This window comes from Plasmodium sp. gorilla clade G2 (genome assembly GCF_900097015.1).
Source record: "Plasmodium sp. gorilla clade G2 genome assembly, chromosome: 1".
Lineage (NCBI taxonomy): Eukaryota > Apicomplexa > Aconoidasida > Haemosporida > Plasmodiidae > Plasmodium > Plasmodium adleri (nom. inval.).
In genome coordinates this window covers 435450-458103 of record NC_041693.1, presented here as the reverse complement: position 1 = coordinate 458103, position 22654 = coordinate 435450, and the positions used below count along the sequence as shown (strand labels likewise).

General features: G+C 19.4%; 6 protein-coding genes across 6 annotated transcripts; 2 read left to right on the top strand and 4 right to left on the bottom strand.

Annotated features, from left to right (window-relative positions):
* Window positions 1-1639: 1639 nt before the first annotated feature.
* On the bottom strand, window positions 1640-2871 carry PADL01_0112900 (glycophorin binding protein, putative; the record flags this gene model as incomplete). The annotated part of the gene is made up of 2 exons (XM_028680893.1): window positions 1640-2494; window positions 2683-2871. 2 exons carry the CDS (start codon window positions 2869-2871, stop codon window positions 1640-1642), a joined length of 1044 nt encoding a protein of 347 aa, XP_028536245.1.
* Window positions 2872-5912: 3041 nt separating this feature from the next.
* Window positions 5913-10923, bottom strand: PADL01_0112800 (cytoadherence linked asexual protein 3.1, putative; the record flags this gene model as incomplete). The annotated part of the gene is made up of 9 exons (XM_028680881.1): window positions 5913-7427; window positions 7611-8377; window positions 8481-8639; window positions 8721-8906; window positions 8987-9097; window positions 9176-9238; window positions 9313-9366; window positions 9446-10015; window positions 10095-10923. 9 exons carry the CDS (start codon window positions 10921-10923, stop codon window positions 5913-5915), a joined length of 4254 nt encoding a protein of 1417 aa, XP_028536244.1.
* Window positions 10924-13244: 2321 nt separating this feature from the next.
* Window positions 13245-14145, bottom strand: PADL01_0112700 (Plasmodium exported protein (PHISTa), unknown function; the record flags this gene model as incomplete). The annotated part of the gene is made up of 2 exons (XM_028680870.1): window positions 13245-13910; window positions 14011-14145. The coding sequence occupies 2 exons, from the start codon at window positions 14143-14145 to the stop codon at window positions 13245-13247; spliced, it is 801 nt and encodes a 266-aa protein (XP_028536243.1).
* A 1468-nt stretch (window positions 14146-15613) lies between these two features.
* Window positions 15614-16760, top strand: PADL01_0112600 (stevor PIR protein, putative; the record flags this gene model as incomplete). Its single annotated transcript, XM_028680859.1, has 2 exons — window positions 15614-15682; window positions 15846-16760. 2 exons carry the CDS (start codon window positions 15614-15616, stop codon window positions 16758-16760), a joined length of 984 nt encoding a protein of 327 aa, XP_028536242.1.
* A 1484-nt stretch (window positions 16761-18244) lies between these two features.
* Window positions 18245-18940, top strand: PADL01_0112500 (Plasmodium exported protein (hyp10), unknown function; the record flags this gene model as incomplete). Its single annotated transcript, XM_028680848.1, has 2 exons — window positions 18245-18313; window positions 18437-18940. 2 exons carry the CDS (start codon window positions 18245-18247, stop codon window positions 18938-18940), a joined length of 573 nt encoding a protein of 190 aa, XP_028536241.1.
* Window positions 18941-20563: 1623 nt separating this feature from the next.
* Window positions 20564-21500, bottom strand: PADL01_0112400 (Plasmodium exported protein (PHISTa-like), unknown function; the record flags this gene model as incomplete). Its single annotated transcript, XM_028680837.1, has 2 exons — window positions 20564-21217; window positions 21342-21500. 2 exons carry the CDS (start codon window positions 21498-21500, stop codon window positions 20564-20566), a joined length of 813 nt encoding a protein of 270 aa, XP_028536240.1.
* Between the last annotated feature and the right edge of the window lie 1154 nt (window positions 21501-22654).

Genomic DNA, 22654 nt, shown 5'->3' with positions numbered 1-22654 from the left:
ATTCATAATATTGAATAATATATAATAAAAAAAAAAAACATACAAATATGTTTTTACGTTTCCGTATAATAATCCTGATAACCAACGAATTATTTAAAAGAACATTTTCGAGTAATTAAATAATATGAAATAAATTAATTATATTTATTTGTATTTTTTCTTTAAAAAAAAAAGTTTAAAATGTTATATGCATTTAAAAGTATATATACAAGGTACACAGAACTTTATAGAATCCATATTAACAATATGAAAAACATAAAATGAAAAAATATACCATAAACATTTATTACACAACATTTATATCTCTTATGTAAAAAAATGTAATATATTAATTTGTCTATATATATATTTTTTTTTTATACGTTATAAATCTTTAGTTCATTTTACTCATATTATTACTTTTTTTTTTATTCGTCATGTAAAATGTCGTGTAAAAGCTTTAATGTCTTGTTAAAATTTTTATTATGATTCTTTTAATTCTTTTTTTCACAAAATAGGTTAAACCATAATAATAATAATAATAATAATCTTGTTAATCATAATATTTCTTTATTTTAATATCTGCCCATTTTGTAGTCATTTGTTCAAATGATTTTATATCTTATACTATTCTTACTTTGCTTTATATATGTATATCTTTTATCTCCTAATGTATTTTCAGATATTTCTCTAACGGTATTTCTAACTTCAGGTAACAATATTTTGAGTAAACATATTTACATATCTCCTAAAATTTTAATTTTTCTCCTTTTCTTGTTTAAAATCATTCCACATTAGTTATTTCTAAGTCCTTATTATAATCTGCTACAACATTTACAATTCATTACCCATATAATCTAATTTTTTCATAGGCGCCAATTGTGTGTTCTCATTGTAGCATATATTTCTTCATAATATGTAACATATTTAATATCTATCACGTGTTTTTTCATTTTTAATATTATTATAAAGAACTTATACATTATTCTTTTATCGTCAGATATGTTTCATCTATTTCGTCTTCTTTTAAAAAACAGTTATATTCATTTCCATATGTTCATTCAACTAATGATTTTATGTCTTCTTTCATTTTTTATTCCTATTCTAAATAATTATCTATATATGCTTCTAATCTATCTTTTAGAATAATTTCAAATTTACTTTCTTTTACATCTTATGAATTTTCCATATTAGTTCAACATGTCATCTAATTTTTAAATCAGCTTTTTTTTATTTTTAAGTTTTATTCAAAGAATACGTTTAAAATGTATACCATTTGTAAGGTTCCAGCTTATTTATTTAGCATTTCAGCACATAAAAAAATAATAGAAAGAAAAATAAGGGTTCTATTAATAGAATTTCTCCTACTACATCCAAACAGATTTAATTATACGTTGTCCTAAACATAACATTTGATAATCTACATTAATAAAGTTAAAATTCATTTTTTCTTCATCATCTAAATAATATCAAATACTATATATATATATATAGTATTATATACTTCATTTTTGATAATTAATTATTACAACATTCTAGGGTATTATAAATAATTAAATTTATACATACAATATTCCTACATTTTTTAATTATCATAATGGTACTTTATAATTCATTTGTATATTTTGTTTACCCTTGTTTTTCCAAAAAAGATACATTCTTAAGAACTTTCATCATTTGGGTCAGTGTTACTTAATACTTGATGAAGCCAATTTAAGTGTTTGCGATATTCTGGATCAGCAGCATAGGCTTTAAGCACTTGACCTTCTGGATCGTAGCTACCTTCTACTTCATCATTTGGGTCAGTGTTACTTAATACTTGATGAAGCCAACTTAAGTGTTTACGATATACTGGATCAGCAGCATAAGCTTTCAATAATTGTGCTTCTGGATCAGCGTTACCGTCTGCATTATTTTCAGGGTTGTGAGTTAATACATTATAAAAGAATCTTAAGTTCTTACGATATTGTGGATCAGCAGCATAAGCTTTCAATACTTGACCTTCTGGATCGTAGCTACCTTCTACTTCATCATTTGGGTCGGTGTTACTTAATACTTGATGAAGCCAACTTAAGTGTTTACGATATACTGGATCAGCAGCATAAGCTTTCAATAATTGTGCTTCTGGATCAGCGTTACCGTCTGCATTATTTTCAGGGTTGTGAGTTAATACATTATAAAAGAATCTTAAGTTCTTACGATATTGTGGATCAGCAGCATAAGCTTTTAATATTTGTCCTTCTGGATCGTAGCTACCTTCTACTTCATCATTTGGATCGGTGTTACTTAATAATTGAGCATAGAATTGTAAGTTTTTAACATATTCTGGATCAGCAGCATATGCTTTTAATACTTGTCCTTCTGGATCGGCGCTAGTTAAAGTTGTCTGCTTAGTATTTCTTAATGTAGTCTTTGCTTTTTTTGTACTAGCTTTTTTGCTTTCAGCTAAAACTCTGCTTTCTCTAAAATTAAAATCAGCAGCCTTTTGGTATTGGTCTCCGCATATGTTAACATTCTAAAAATACAAAATACAAAATAAAATTATATATATATATATATATATATATATATATATATATATATATATATATATGTATGGATGTATATGTATATGTATCTATGTATTCCTGATAAAGATACTTATATTCTATAATAAAAAAAAAAAATAATACTAAATAACATATTTTATTTATATCGGCATACCCATAAGGATACATATATTATTCCACAAACTAATATAATTTTTTTGGTATGGAATGAAAATAAGGAACTTTTCCTTTCATTTTTTTTTTCGACTTCCATTAAAGAACAACTAGAGCAATTTTTCGAATTGGCATTTTTACAATTCGAACATCCTGGGGATTTAAGATTAGTCCTATTAGAAAGGCACATTTTTGCTTAAGAAAAATAATTATATATATATTATTTCTAAGATGGGTGTTTCTAAAAATAATTATAAATACAAATATTATGTATATTTATATATATTTTATTTTTTTTTTAGAAATATATATTTAAAAATAAAAAAAAATTATAAAATAAAATAAAATAAATATTTGTATTTTTTTTTTTTTTTTATTTTATTTGTATTTTTATTTTTTTGTTAGTTTATTTTTATTTTTACATAAAGTGCATATCAATGTTTTTATAAAAGATAGATTCTATATATGTATTTTTTCAATGATTTATATTATCACGATCTCAAAAGAATATATGTTATAAAGACATAATTATTTAAGTTAGAAGAAGTTAAAAATAATACATGTATTATATATACGACTATAAATTATAAAATAATTAATTATTTCATTGAAATATTAATTCTTTTGTATCTTAAAATTAATAAATGCATTTAAAATATAACTTATAAATGTTTTTTTTTATTTTGTTCTTTTGTATCTCTCCTTTTTTATCATAAAATATTAAAAAATATGAAATAAAGAATATCTTCATGTTAAATATTCAATGTTAAAAAACTATGAAATATATAAAAATATATTATATATATATATATATATATATATGTATAATATTTATATAATGTTTAAATATTAATCAAACCTACATAATCTATTTATTATTTAAAAATATTATGTATTTATTTAAATGTATTTTTTTTTAACATTTTTTTTTTTTTTCTTTTTGTATTCTTTTTAATATCAATCAATTAATATATTTTTTTTTTTTTAAACATATATATTATAAGTTTTGTATTTCAAAAAAAAAAAAAAAAAAATTATTAAAAATAATAAACATATTAAGAATTTACCTTTTATAATTTGTTTAATAAAATATAATGCAAATTTTTGTTTACATCATATTTTATAAGTAATAAAAATATATATTATATATATTTTATGGTATTTTATAAAAATATATTAAAAGATTTGAAATACCGTTATAATATAACTTAAATGCCATATATATTTAAAAAAAGCATGTATTGATATATAATATATTATTCTTTATTATTATTTAATAAAAAATAATTATTATTTTATAATTTATTATTATGTTTACAAATATAATTATATATAAATGCAATCATATAAAATTATATTTTCCATGTACTTATTTAAAATGAAAACATTTAAGATACCATTCCTTTTTTTGTTATATTTTAGTACATAATATAATATTTCATATATTTTACATTGGTAACATTTTTTTGTTTTTTTTTCATTGAAATAATTTCATATATTATATATTTTAATTAAACCTTATTGATTTTTTATTTTTTATATTTACCCTAAATTAATATGTAAACAAATATAAAACAAAATATGAAATACGTAACCAGATAATCAAAACAAAATAAAAAAATAAACAAATAAGATATGCTAAGGGGTTATATTACCATGTATAATAAATATATATTATATGATATTATAATATAATATTTTTATATAAATGTTTATTGTTAAAAGATAATAGGGGGGAAAAAATTATACATATATATTAAATCAAAAATGTTTATTAGTACACTTCATTGTATATTTTTTTTTGAATATCCTATTTTCTTCAAAGGTTTTATAAATAAAATTTAATCCTAATATTTAATTCCCTATTTATTTATAATTACCTTAATATAATATTTTCTTTCCATTCTATAACATTTTCAATAAAAAAAAATAATAAATAATATATTGATAATGGTTCCTCATGATTTTAACCATTGTCTAAAATATATAAAATTTTGTTAATTTCCTTCAATATAAATATATTTTATAGTTTTGCGATATTCTATGAAAATATAATTTTACAGATCTTTATATCTTACATTAATCTAATTATTTTAAATAATTCTAAATATTATTGATATATGTATATATAAATATATGTATATTTTTATTTTAACAAATTTTTTCATATTTTCTAAAATATAATACAAAACACATACTATATGTATATTAATATAATCTATCATGTTAAAATAGAGTAATGGAATATATTTATTAAAAATATTTAAAATAGGAAATAATTTAATGTATTTTTTTTTAAGTATAATAAAATATAATATTATATTGCTAAAAATATGTCCTTATATTTTTTCAATTTTAACCATATATTTTATATAATAATATAACCAAAAATAAAATAAAAAATCAAATATATAGAATATAATTATAATAGGGAAATTTATGTTAAATTAAATATTTGACTTACTTCATATATATTCATTATGTAAACATATAGTAAATAAATAAACATTCAGTGCATTTTATAAACTAATAACTTTGTAGATACTATTAAATTTATATTTGTTCATTATATATATGGGCGTTATATTTAACAATAATTTTGTATTTTATATAATAAGAAAAATATGTTTTGGTATTTAATTATATAATACAAATATTTATATATATATATATATATATATATATATATAAACAAAAATAAATTTAACTAAAAGAACCATAAGAGTAATTTAATTTTTCATTGAATATCACACAGTTTATTTGTTCATTTTAATGTTACAACAACATAAATATATATATTAATGAAAATATAAAAGCAAATATAATTTATGCATAATTAAAATAAAAAGCATATAAACAAAAAAAATATATATATATAAAAATATATTAAGGCAAATATATAAAGAGAAATATTTTTATTAACAAATAGTTTTACGAAAGAAATTATACGTTATTTTCTAAAAACAAAAAAACAAATATTAAAACAAATCAATCAAACGAAAAATAAAAGCAAAAAATTAAAACAAATAAACCAAACCAAATAAAACCAAAGAAACAAAAAAAAAAAAAAAATAATAATAAAAAACAATCAAAACAAATAATCGAAACAAATAAAAAAAAAAAAAAAAAAAAAAAAAAAAAACCATATATATATTTTAATCAAATACAAATCCTAAATCATAATATAAAATCCTAACATTATTATATATACAAATCACATATGTATGTACATTAGTGAAATCGTGCAACCATTAATTCGTCATCTGGTTCGTCAATCTCTTTTTCATCATCTTCACTATCTGCCGAACCTGTTTCTTCTATTTTTTCAACATCAATATACGTACTCGTTGGTTTGGACACCATCGTGGTCTCATCAGTATGTGGGAGTAATTGTGGTTGTAGTTGCGTTTCTTCCACCTCTTCAACGACAGGGCAGTAATCACATCTTTCGTTTAAAAATTGTTCGTTTTTGCCACAATCCTCAAAAAAAGCAAAATCATCCACATAAGTAGCCATTTTGTTCTTGAACGCATTTTCCATATCATATCTTCTTAAATTATTCATTGTCTCCTCGTTAGTTTCGTGCAAATAATTCATGATTTTATTTTTAGACGAAAGTCTTGAAGCAATAACTTCACCTAGATATCCATATTTTTTCATACTTAAATATGCTTCACGTTCATATTTTATTAGAATGTCACTTGTATATTCTTTAAGTTTTGTTCTTACAAAATTTATTAAATATTTATTGAATACACTATAATATCTATCCAAGAAACGGAAATTGCTCGTAATATAAAAATTAATATTTTCAAAATATGCATATAAAGGAAAAACACCGAAGAAACAAAATGCGTACATGAACCCGTTAGCTAGTTCCATGAAAAAATTTCTATTAAAACTATGAACGGAAGGTTTGCGTTCGTATGTTTTTTCACTAAGATGTTGTGTTTGTTCTTTTATGGCAGGACCAAAGCCTCCAGGAAAATGTTTGCCTGCATCAAGATATAAATTTGTGAAAAAATAAAAAAACAAATATTGGGAACCTTCAGGAGCATAAAAGTCATTAAAGAAAAAACTGTGGGGGGAAGTATTTGTAGTACCAGGGCTTGGTGAACCTGGATTTTGGTTTCCTGTACTTCCTGTACCAGTAGAACTAGAATCTTCAGGCTTAAAGTGGGGAATCAAATGTGATCCTGTTGCCCACATATGTGACAAACTAATTCTCATTAGTAGAAAATAGGTTGTGATGGGTAAAAATTTTCTTCCAATAAACTGACCCACTTTTTTAGAAGAATAAAAGTTTGCGCTTGCCACTGCTTGATATTCACATAACAAACTTAAATTTTTATAATTTAACATCTCGTACATTTTGGATGCAAGCATGAAATAGTTGGAGAAAACGAACGTTTTCCCATATTTTAATTGTGTGATAGGTTTTTTCGCATATGGTGGCAATAAACTGTTAGTCATACTGTCCATGATACTTCCGTTATACACATATGCAAAAGTAAGAAATGCGGAGGTACTTGTTGCTACCTGTATATTTTCACTTAATCCATATGCTTTGTCAAGATGATCTGCATTATTACTTAACATTGTGGAAAATAACATTTGAAATGCTGCAAACATTGTTTTCGCATAATAGCGCGACGCCATAGAATTATGTATTTCGATTTCCCGTTCTTCTTTGTTTAATTTCGAATAATTATTTGCCACATTCATGAAAAAAACATTATTCACACTCTACAAAAAAAAACATATATGTAGGTGGGTGTATGTATGTGTGTATTTGTGGATGTGTATATATAGTTTTTATGTATTTATAATCAATTATATAAAAATATATATAAATATTAATATATAAATATACGAAAACATATATCATATATATATATACAAATACATATATACATATATATATTATACCATCTTGTCATTTCTTCTTTGTGTCCTGTACGTTTCTTCTATTCTTCTAAATAATAAATAAACTGTTTGTAGGAACGAAGTATCGGAAAATATATCTGTGTTAAAATTATAAATAGAAAACAATTCGTCCACTATTTCTTTCAATATTTCTTTATTTACTTTAAATCCATAAATGATACCATATTTATAAAAATTGACAGAATTCCCCATAATGCTATGCAATGTATGGTACACTCGGTCTTTAACTTTTTTATATGTTGGGGTAGCAGTCATATATTTTCTCATATTAAATATATCTGCAAAAAATAACACGTCGTCAAAATGGGTTTTGTACAAATCCATGGAGTCTCGCATTAACATTAATTTGTTATTGATATTATAAATATTATGATATTTATATAAATTTTTCACATGTCGTTGATCAAAATACATATCGTAGGCACATTCAATTAATGATTTCAAAACTTTGTTCCATTGATTCATTTTTGGCGGTTCAAATTTCTGAGACAAGACTTTATCGTGTAAATCTTTTCTTATATATGGATTGTGATAATTGGAAAAATAAAACCCTGCGGGAGAACTGATCATCCAATCTTTAAATTTATGTTCGAGAATTAACGATAAAGGATAGGATCTAGGTAATCCTAGAGGCGGTTCATTCAATTGATGGAAAAAATCTAGTTGGAGAAACGAGTTGACATGGACCAAAAATGTGAGAGCTTTTTTCATTTTTTCTAACGTTCCAACTTTCATTAATTTTTCCAGTTCTAAGAAAAAATATATATGTATATGTATATATAAGTGGGTATATATATATAGTGATTACAAATATATATATATATATATATAATAAATATATTTGTTTGTTACCATCTACTAAATTGTTTGGAATACGTTTCCTAACATATAAAGTATAATATTTTTTTATAGGAGAAGGGAACCAATAATTCGTTACAACAGTTTTGTTAAATGAATCTTCATCCTTTATATTTAAATACATTGCTTCAGCCACATTTTTGTACGCAATATCTATAAATAAATATATATATATGTACATATATGTATATATATATGTAAATATACATATATATATGTATATATGTTTCTTACCCTTAAAACTGGTGAGTCGAAATAAAAATAGGAATGTGTACCAATTAATATCATGTGATAAGAAATTACTGTACTCTTGATACATATCTAAGGTTCTCATTAGTGATGAGACTTTTTGTATTTTTAGACCTTTAGTTAAATATACGTAAAATTTCTGTACCATGGAAGGAACTTCATCAAATTTCACTAAACAAAATATATATATGTGTATTGTTGTATATGTATTTATGTATATATATCTACTTATTTCGTTTTTTTTATATTACTGTTAGAGTATAAAAATGCTCCTTTACATACATCACATTTGGATACGTCGTTGAGGAAATTACTATCTTTTGATAATGTGTTTGGTTGGTGTAAATGACATTTCTCAATACCTATCAATATATATATGTATATATATGCATATGTATATATATTTATATTTATATGTTATATATATATTTTTTATTTACATTTTAATAAGTTTTCAAAAAGTTTGGAAAACTCTTTCTCTTCAGTAAATGACATTTCGACAGCTAAAAAAAAAATAATAAAATATATGATGACATATATATTATATACAAATATACATATATGTATATATACTTACTGTTGTAATATCCTGGTAAATAAAGTGATGTGACATACGCTCTTGTATCATAATCTAAAAAAAAGAAAAACATATATACATATAAATATGTACACACACATATATACATATACATGTATATATTTTTTATTACTTAAAAGTCCTGTTAAGTTTAATAAATGGACATATAAGGTTTTTTTTGTTCCATAAGAACTGTAACGTTTCATGAAATAATAATAATTCAAATATATATTATATGCACTTATTTCACGATTGGGTTCTTCAGGAAAAGTATTTTCTTCATTCGCTTCTTTTTTAAATTGGTTCGTATGATAAATGATACATTCTTTAGGATCATTACACATAAATGAAAAGAAATAATCTTTTATATATTTATGTTCCATCATGCCATGTAAATCAAAATCAGTATCTTGGGTAGTTTTTATTATTTCTAGCTGATATTTATTAAAATAATGTATTAGATATTCTAATATATTACATTCCATACTTGTGTGTGATCTATCAACTTTCAAGTACGTTTTTCTTCTCTTTTTTTCGGAATAGTAAACGGATTCATGGTCGCACATCATGTCAAGAACCTTAAATCTATCAGACATGGAGAACTCTAATATTTTTTGCCAACTAAAGAATTTTATACTTTTTGCTTCGAAATAATTTTTATAATTTTTAAGTGCTAGTTTCAAAACAATAAAATGTCCCAGGGCTATAAAAAAAATATATATATGTAAATATATGTATATAAATGTAAATATGTATATTTATGTATATATATATTTTATTACCTATTAGATGAGGACCCAAATGGTTAACCAAACCTAATCCATATTGATTTGTTATATCATCTAACGCTTCCATAAAATTTATATTGGAGTTGGTCGTAAAAAAGAAATCGTTCGTGTCCATGACATCTATTTTGGTATCATCAAGTATAGGTATTTCAGGTTTTTTTAGTATCTCTTCATTTTCTTTCATTTCTCTTACATGTGTTAACAAATTATTAAAAAATGTTGCGTGATCCCCTACAGGACTAGTTTTTCTCTGTGGATCTCCATTGACTGTAAATACATTATTTAATTCTTCGAGCGACGTTTTCAAATCATTGTTTTGTTTGTACGAATCTAATGGTATAAGCATTAATTTTATTGTTTTCAATGTTCGTACAATAAATATTTTTTTTTTAATTATATCTGAAATATCAGAATTATAAATTTCTATTAATTGTTTTTTCATTAGATGTTCGTATTTTACCATATCGTCAAACGACGATTGGATCGTAGGTACGATGTAAGTTTCATCGTTCGTATCGCTAACATTTTTTTTTTTAAATTTCGATATATCTAACAATTCTTCTGTTCCTTGTTTAAGGAGAGGATATTTTAATTTATCCTTTTCTAACGATTCTAAAATTAATTTTTCTAATATTTTTAAATTCTTATGTAGTTCCTCATTTCCAATCATCGATTTTAACTGCTCGATATTATCATTATATTGTAAATTGTGACTACTAGTTACAGTTTCATTTTCGTTATCATTTATGGAACATATTGCCTTTTCATTTAAATATAAAGTGAATATGAGGAATAAAATATATATTTTATGAAATGAAACCATTTTTTACAATTAATTTGTACACATATATAATTTTTAGTACAAATTACATATTAATGCGTACTCAAATATCTGTGAATTTATGTTTGAAAAAAAAACGTACAGAAATATATAACCCAGAATACAAATAAAAAAAAATAAAAAGCGTATTCAAAAAAGAGTACACAAAAATATTATATATATATGTCTTTATATGAAATATTATACATATATATAATTGAATAATATTTTTTTACTGCCAGACAAATTTTTTAATTTTATATATTTAAACTAAACCAATTATGACCACTTTTATAATTTCACATATTTAGAAAGAAACGAATTCTAAATATAAGGACGGACATATATAATAAATATGAAATATAAGTCAATTTTCCCATATTTAATTTCTTTTACGTTTCTAATAATGCATAATTATGCATATTTCCTAATTTTTTAATTAATATAAATAAATAAATAATTTCATTAATACAATTAAATAAATTAATTATTTAATTATTACATATATATATTTAATTTAATTAATACAAAAAAAATAAATAATTTAATTAATATTAATAAACACGTAATGTAATTAAAAAAATATATATGTTATAAAATAACATGAAATATATATTCTAAAATAAATATCATAAAATAAAATATAAGAGAACGTAGTCGAGAATATTCAAATATAAAAAATTATATAACTTCTCGTTCCTTTTTGATATCGGTGCAACGACAAATAAAAAAACAAACCAAATAAAAAAAATTAGAAATTTAAATTATATTGTATATAATAAGACGATACCATTTTAGAAAAATCATTTTTATCAATTTAAAAAACGATTAAAAATAATAAATAAAAATTAATTAATACGAATAATTAAAATATGGATTTTTATTATGGTTATTTATATTAAATATATTTCTGAAACGTTTTATTTCTCTCTTTTTTATTTTTTTTCTTTTTTATAATTTTCAAAATATGTATATATGTGAATTGTATATATTAAAATAAAAAAAACAATAAATCGAAAAAAAGATATTTTACCTATTTTATAAGATATATTAACGATATTAAAACCATAATCGTATTGTATTAAAAAAAAACTCATATTTTACAATTTAAAATTATATTTTTTATTTTCATTAAATACCTAATAATAATTGCACCTATTTATAAATAATAGAATATATATATATAAGTTATACATTTCGTATATTTTTATGTTTTATGTATTACATAAAACGTAATATAATATACCTACATATATTATTATTATATATTTTTTTTTATAATACAGATTTGATATATTTTTTATTTTTTTAGTAAAATATATAAAGTCATATCATAATAATTCGAAGTAGTATGATAATAGTTTTGTTTCAATATATTACATTTATTTTCTTACATTATTATTAAATGAATTTATATATATACAAACATTACATATATAAATATATTTATATTTTTTGTCATTTTATATTTTATATCATTTAAATTACTGTTTCATAATTATATATAAATATAATATAATTATTAGATGGTTTTAGATTTTAAACATTTGTTATTTTTTATTTTCTTATTTTTCATATATATTTTCAATAATATTTCTTTAGCATAGTTAGTTTAAATATGAATAATTGTTTTCATTATTGTTAATTTTTTGTTAAAGAAAGAATCACATATATATATTCAAAACTCGATTAGACAATGTTTGTTATCTAATTTATAATAAATGTTTTAACATTATATAATTTTATATAAACGATCAATGATTATATTTATATATAATGATTTGTAAAGACGTCAACTAATTTTTATTATGTCGTCTCACTATATAGGAAATTGTATTTATTTAATAATATATATACATTTTATATAAATATCATACTATACTAGAATGAAATATATATATATATATATATATATATATGTTTTTTTGTTTAATGTTTCAGAATTTATTAGACAATATTTATATCATATATATCAAAAAAGTGAATATTTTTTTGTTCTTTTTTATTTCCACTGAACGTATTATAATATATTCTTTTATGAAATATGGTTTATTATAAATTGATATAATTGGTTTTTTTTTTATAGATGTCTATATTTATAAAATATAAATAATAAAAAAAAAAACTTTGTTTCAACCTACATAAAGGTTCAATATATATAATGATAAAATTTTGTACAGGAATATTTATGTACATATTTATATATATATTATATAATATTAAATATTAGTATAATTATGTATTAGAAGGATAAGGTATATTTTTATAACAATTATAAATATATATGTTATTATATATATATGTGATATTCATATAAATTTTGGTTATATATCTAATCTTTGCGGATTCTTCATCCTTTCTGTAAATATTTTCTTATGTTCATTATATAAATCAATTTTTAATGTATCATAATACTTTAAAAATAAATAAATAAATTTTTTCATTTCATCAAGTGATGCTCCATCTTTAATTAAACTATAAAAATTACGAGTATTTTCAACATCTGTAGATGATAGTGCAACTGCAATATCATGCATTGATTTATACCATGTACGGTACTCAGTATTTACAGATACGACTCTATCACTCATATGATGATAAGTTTGATATTCATATTTTAGTAAATACTCTTCTATATAATATGATAAATCTTTTAACATATCATCAAATCCATATTTAGCTATACCCAAAACTTGGTTCCATATGTTACGCAGATCTTCATCAGATGGACGTTCTTCTAAATTATCCAATACATTATGTAAATCATCCAATGTTAATTGTTTTGATAAATCATTATAATTTATATTATTGCATTGTGAACTAAGAGGAATATTATTATTTTTTTCATCTATACTATTTTTTAATGTTTTTTTATCACTGCTACTTCTTAATCCTTTATTCTTTACACTTTCTAACTCCGATAAATTTCTACTATATATATCATAGATTCCTGCATTTGTTGTTTCACTTTTCTCACATATTACTATACTCTGAAGACAAAATGATAAATATATATATATATATATATATATATATATATATATATATGTATACATTGATATTATAAAAGATTCACATTTATTAACTTACGTTTAATACTACTAATAATAATAACATTCCAGTAATTGATAGCAATTTTAAAATTTTTCGCTTATCGGAACAATCGTTCATTGTTTTCTGCATGTAGTTTTCTTCAGAATAATATTGTACACAATGACACTTCATTTTAATCGTATTATTACTATAATTATTTTATATTGTATATTTATAAAATAATATATTTTAAATATTTAAAATGTATTAAAATTGTATGAAAATGTTTTATATGTATACTTCTTATAAGTTTCTTTTAATGTATTATGTGTGGTTTACAAAAACATATATATATGCATATATAAAATAAATTATTTTATAGTTTAATTTGTAATATATATTTATTATTTCTATATTTTATTTGAATATAAATATAATTATAAATTTTGTAGAAGTTAAAAATATAATGATACGTATTTTTGTTTTATATATTCTATAACATTCTTAATAATATTAACATAAAAAATAACAATTATTTAAAACGCCATAAAATTTTTATATAATAAGTTAATTAAATCAAAAATTTTTTAATTCTTAAATATTATTTAATATAAATATAAAAAAAATAATTATAATAAAAAATATATAAAAAATTATTAATAAGAATAATCTCAATTCCAATATATATATTTATATTTATTATCTAATTTTACAAAATTATGGATAATAATGTAAATTAAAATAAATTAGCACACAGTTTTAATATTGTTATTATGGATATATTCATCATTTCAATCCAACTATATAAAATACATAAGGTATATAATTATAATTGAATGTATTAAAAATAGATCCATTTCTAAATATCTATTAGATAATATATATAAATATATATTATAAAAATTATTTGATTATATAATAAATATATAATATAATTGAATAATAACTCAAGAACTACATTTTATCAATTTTAATTTTATTATATTCTCTTTTAATTTCAATTTGGTTTAATTTTTCTAAACTCAGTTGTATAGTAGATATACAATTAAATACTAAAATATATAATGTATATATATTTAATTTGGTAAAATGTGAAATAATTCTATTAAAAAAAACTAATTTTTTCTTTAAATAAGTTAATATTAAAGTATTTATTATTTATATCTATTTTTTTTTCTAATTATAATGTATTATGTTTTTAATTAATTTTTATATTATATATATTATATTTATAAATATATACATCACAATTCAGTAATATAAAGAACTATTTATATTTATATAATCATTACACATATTCTATATACTAAAAACAACTACCATTATTAATGCAATTTTAATAAAATTTATAAACAACGATTTTATAATAATATATATATTTCACATACATTTTATAAAATAATATTGTTCTTTCATATATATCATCAAAAAAGAAAAAAGTAAAAAAAAATTAAGAAAAATAAATATTTATATTAGTTCTTAGAGAATATAAAATTTTCTTCTTAAACGATTTTTTATATAAAAAAGAAAATTATTTCATAACAAACTAAATGTGAATATTATATTTATAAATTTTAAAAATATATATTTTCCTTTATAGTTTACATATATATGTATATATATTATTACATTTATAAATATAATAGCACATATATTAGAAATGATATTTTATAATTTTAAATTAATTATATTTACAATTATATTAGGAGCATTAACCTTAATTTACAATGTAATAAATACGGATTCAAATTATATATGTGTACAATATAAAACTACCTTTCGTTATCATACATTTTAATATTTTTATTCGTCTTTTACATATGTTTTTGTAATAGAAACCTATGTATTTAATATAATTTGTTTTTAATTTTTTCTTGTTTCTCTATTTTTAGAATGACTGTGATGGATTATATAAAAATATAAACTATAGAAACACAACATTAGTGGCAACAAAGATTAGATCATTAGGAGAATTGTTACATGAACTTACAACAAATAATAAACGCGAAAAATGTAAATTAAGAGAATGGAAAGATAACAATGAAACTAAATACAAAAAAAAACAATATCCAAACGATAAAGCAAAAAGAAAACAAAAAATACCAGAAGTAACACAAAAGGAAAACACTAGAACAACAAATTTAAAGATATATAAAAACGAAAAATATGATAAAGAAATAGTGGCAAAATCAAATATATCTTCTCGTTCCCTTAAATATTTAGAAATGCAAAGAAAACTCTACAATAATTTCTATGTAACACCAGAAATCGATTTTCAGAAAACTTCAGATAAATTAAATAGTAAATGTTGTGAATCTACAAATAAAAAGAAATCATCTAATAAATTACCCTTATCAAATAAAGTACATGATAATTATTTAGATAATTTAAAAACAGGTTGTGTTGGAGGTGTAGGTATTTGTGGGATTTCGTCTATACTTGCAGGAAATTCTGGTGTTGCTGCTGGTGCTACTGCTAGTGTTGCTGCTGCAGTTGAAACGGCATCCACAACAATCCCAACACTTGCTACAAAACTTACAAGTGACATAATTGGTGCAAAATTCTTTTTTATATCTTCATTAGAAACAGCGATTAAATCTGTAGCTCCTACCTTAAGTTCTGTTGCTAACCAATCAGGTATTGTTTCAAGTGCTGCAAGTGCTGGTACTGCTGCATTTTTCACTTATGGTATGGCAATTGTTGCTCTTATTGCAGTAACTATTATAGTGATACTTTTGTATATATGGTTACGCAAAAGAAGAAAAAATTCATGGAAACATGAATACAAGAAACATTTATGTACGTAGTATATGTTTTGGAATATTATGTGTGTTGTTTTTCAATTGTATATAAATTATATTTCATGATAATTTTTTTTTTATATATGATATAATATTATATGTATGTAAAAACATCGTTGATATCTTTTATCATTCATTGATTATAATATTAGTCCCTATATTTTACAAGATATAATTGTTCTTTTTATGATGATTTTATGTAATAAAAGACTTTATTTCTATTCTTTATAACATAAAATAATTACATTCATATTTTTCAAAATGAAATATAAAATGATTTCTCTCTTCCCCCATATTTTATAGATGCCTCGTACTTAATTTATTTTTACTTAAAAAGTTTTACATGTATATATTAAAAAAAGAAAAAAGATCATTAATATATTCACACATTAATATTTTTCAATAAAAAATTATACCAAAGTGATTATTATTTTCTAATTTTATTAGAACACATTATATTCTATAATACTTTTTTTTATTACATTCTTATATATCATATATGCAATTTCATATATATATATATATATATATATATATTACTAAATGTATAATGTATTAAATTTTTATATTCCACTTTAAAGGAATAAAATTATTTAATATTATTTTATAATATTTTTCTTAATTTATAAGTGCAAAAATATATATTTATTAAAAGTATTTAATAATAAATTGCTTTTATTTTTAAAAGAATTATGTTACACCTTATAAAAACAAAACTAATATTAATATTAAATTAATTTCCATTTAATTTCCTTTAAATAAAAATTATATTTACTATAACCACTAATATTATATTAATAATATTTCTTTTTAATTATTTATAATATAAATATATATAAATATATGTATATAGCTATATTTATTATATCATATTAGAGAAGAAATATTTTGGAATTTAGATATTTAAGGATAATTAGAATTGTGTAATGATAAATTATATATACCATTGGATAATATGAATTTTTTTTTGTAAAATAAAAAAAATATAAATATATAATTCGCACCTAAAATAATATACAATACCTAAGATCATTATATATATATTTTCCTTTGTTATAATATCTAGTTACTTAAAATAATTTTTATACAAAAAAACAACGAACGTTACCGTTTTTACTATTATTTAAATAATATAAAAAGGATATATTAATTATATATATATATATATATAAAATAAGTAAATTTCACGATATTTTAAAAAATTATAATATATTTAATAATATTATAATTTTTTTATTTTCTAAAGAAAATATATATTTAATAAATATTACAATAATGTTTTATAAATTATAATATTATTAAATAAATTTATTTATATAGAATTATGTTATAATATAACATTTATTAATAGATATAGGCTTTCTCATAATATAAAAAATAAAACATTATAATTAGAATTTCGTAATAAAATTATTAAATATATAGTGTAAAATAAATATATTGCATAAAATCAAATTATAAAAATATTATATTAAAATAAAAGAAAAATAATGTCTTGTAATTATTTTAAATTATCTTTGTTTTCTATTGTACTGTGTATATTAATAATTACACATAAGGTTTGGGGGGAAAAAAAAATAAAAAAAAAAAAAAAATAAAAAGCATTAAATTATATTAATACATATAATTGTATAAATTCAATAATATATATACATTTATTTGTTATTTTATTTATTTTATAGTTTTCCTTCGAAAAAATATCCCATAATAAAACAAATATGGATTATTTAATAAATACAGGACATATCAGGTTACTAGCCGAAGCACAAGAAACAGATATATTTAAGACAACTTCAGGTGAAAATTCACTGACGTACCCAATAGATACTAAATTAGAGGAAAATATTACAGAATATCATAAAACATCATCTGATTGTACATTGAATAATGAAATTCGAGAAGAACATGATAATCAAACAGAACAGGTAGAATTGGAAAATGAGTATAATAATAAATCATTGTCTGAGAAATCACATAAAAAAAAACATTGCAAAAGAATGAAAAATTTTGGAATAATAAGTATATTATTAGCTATACCATTTTTATTCATATGTTTTTCCCCATATTATTACAAGAATAGAAAAAATAAAAAAAGTAAAAATATTAATAATAATAATAATAGTAAAAATAAAGAAAATGAAAAGAATATCCATGAAGATCAAGTCAGTGTAGAGAAAAAAATATAGATGACATTTCTGTATATTAAAAACAAAAAAAAAAAAAAAATAAATAAAGGAATTATATTAATACAGACAATTATATAACCTCTCATACTATATTTTATACAATAATTTTAACATATACATCGTATATAAAAATTGAAAAACCAATGTCCATTTAATATTTATATTGTATATTTATTGACAATTATAAATAATTATATATGTGTTAGTTATATATTTATATCATAGTATACATTACATTTAATAATCCTTTAGTTTCCATTCTTATTTATGTTTTGGTTTTATTCAATTACGTTATATTTAAGAAGAATAAAATTTATTTAAGTGAATTTTACTGATAAGAAGGTTATATTTTTATTTTTTTGTAACTTTAATATTCATGTTTTTATATATGTGTAGTGATTTATTGTGTTTGATATTCAATTTATATTATGTATTTTATAATATACCTGCCTTTATTTTACTTAATAAAATATTTTCTTTTCTATATTCATATGAAATTTATAATGGTTTTCCTTTGTTTTGCTTTGGGCAACAACATTTAATATTATATATATATATATATATATATATATATATATATATAAACCTTTTCTCTCCTTCATTATAAATTGTATAACTTATTATATTTTTATGTAAATTAATTTTTTTTTTTTTTTTTTTTTTTTACATATAATATTTTATATATTATATATATAATACTATATTTACAAACTATATTACTTCACAATATATAAATATATAATGTGGAACATTTAAAAAAATATATTATATGTATGACATTATATATATATTGTGTTTTATACCTGACAATTGTATATATACTATAATATTATTTTAGAACACTTACAATATAAAAATAAATTGTAAAATCAACGATAAACGAAATTAAAAAAAAGGATATCAATTACCATCAGAACTTAATTTCAGGTTTTAAGATAAAATAAAAAAAACTATATATAAATAAATTTAAACAATATGGTTCATTTTATTTTAATATTATTTAATGTTTGTTGTGTTAACAGTACTAAAGAATACATATATATATATTATATATATATATAATTTGAAGTGTTTAAAACATTATATTGCCATATTTCATTCTTATTTATTTCTTAGCGTAATAAAGTGATTATTCTTTTATATACAAATGTTAATAAGTTTGTTAATTACACAAAATATTATATATACTATATCATTAAAATAAATTAATATAATTATTATAATTTATTATAATATTGATATAAACATGTACAAATATATATATATATAAGAGCACATACACTTCTAATTGTCATATATTTAAAAAAAAAATTTATATATACGAACATTTATATGTTTAATGTAATGCTTCTTTCCTAAATGTAAAATATATACATTTAATAAATTTTTTTTGAGTATAGACATGAATGAAATAACATATTTCTATATAATTTTTTATAATCTCCTAAAAAATTGGAATTGTACATATATATATATATATATATATATATATATATATATATATTTATATAAGTAATAAATAATTATTTTTATATAATTTAATATATTTAAAAAATGTTTCATATTAATTTTATATACATACTATAATTAAACATATATTTCTTTTAACATTTATAAAATCTACTAATGATTTTCATTCAATAATATAGCCATTTTATGTAATAGTTCCGTTTGATTTTTTTCATGTAATTCTTTTTTTAATATTTGAAAATATTCTAAGAATGAGTAAATAAATTTTAATATATCATCAAGTGTATGATCACCTTTAATTAAACTATAAAAATTTTTAGTGTATTCTACCTCTTCAGTTGCTACTGTTCTATAAAACGTCCAAATAATTCTTCCCCATATCCATTTATATATATATTTTCGTACACTACTATTAACAGAATTCTTATAAACATCATTATCTAAATATTTTTCCATAAATCCCTTTAAAGATTTGTTTATATTTTCAAAATCTTCGTTTGCAACACCAAGTGTATGAGCCCATATATTTATAAGATCTTCTTTGGATGGACATTCTTCTAATGACTTTAGCACATCAAATAATTCCTTTTCTGTTAAATTCTTTGACAAATCATTATATGGTTTATTTTCTAATGTAACTGTTTCATTATTATATGAATTTTTGGAACTTTCATTTGTTTTATCCGAATGATTCATTGTATTTTTTCTTTGCATATTATTATTGCTTTCATTTTCAATTTCAGTTAAATTTCGTGACATTATTTCAATATTTTTTCTATATTGAACTATATTCTCTTCATATATATTCTGTAATTAATATATAGAAAACAAAAAAAAATTAAATACACTTAATATTTTAAAAAACAAAACAATACATAAATATATTTATGACAAACTAGTATATATGTTTAGTAATATATTATTAACTCACCAATAAAGATATATAAAATAACGAAATTACACATAAACTTAATGATATAAAAAGAATAGATCTACGAGATATTCTACATTCCATTTTTCCTCTATTTAAATCATTAGAATATGAATTATATCTATGTGTTTTCATATTATTTTTATAAATAATTGCCATAGTTTTCAGTAATAATTAATTAAAAAAATATTTTTTTATATAATTTTTCTTTATAAAATATATTATATATATAATTAAATTTTTTTTTTATTACAATATATTGTTATTATAAATAAAGTATAAATATAAAATTTTTCTATAAAATTTATATTATTATTATGTGTGTAATAAACATTATTTTATATGTATATATATGTATTATCTTTAAATATTTCTATAATATTTTTCGTTAAAAAAAAAAAAAAAAATTATAATAATAATTAAAATAAGAATAATAAATTTAAAATAAATATAAAATATATAATTTAATTGCTTTGTAATAAAACATAAATATTTATTAAATGTGATCATATAGATTTTTAAAATATAAAATTAAATCAAATAAATCTATATATATATAATATTTATTAAATATGATAATAATAATTTTTTGACCATAATATATTATATTTACTAGAATTTATATTAATATATTCATTATATATCTATTTTGTATAAATTACACAAATAAATATTTAAAATTTTAAAAACATATGAATGAAAATTATTAGAAAAAATATGACATAATTGTTCACATCATATATCCTATTATGTTTTTCATAATCTAAAGTAATATTTTTATTCAAAGAAATAATATATATTTATATTTCTAATAATAAATTTATACTAATTAATAAATTATGTTACACTTCATAATAAATGATAAGAATATAAATTATATTTCATTTATAATATACACAACATATATATTATTTAAAATGATTACCATAAAATAAATAAATAAATAAATATATTCATAAAATATATAATTTGAGCTTTTATAATAGTTTATCATAACTTATTTTGTCATTACATAAAAATATGAAATGTAAAAATATATAAAAAAACTATTATTCATAAAGTGTAATATATAACTTTAATAACTTATAACAAGAAATAATTAAAAATATATATATATTTATATATTCATAAAAATCCTAATTTGATCTTTTATAATTATATATCTTAAATTATTATCTCATTAGATAAAAACATGCAATCCTAAAATATACAAACGTATTTTATTATTAATGTGTAATATATAAATTTAATAACACATAACATGAAATAATTAAATTAAATATATATATGTATATATATAATGTGTTATTGTT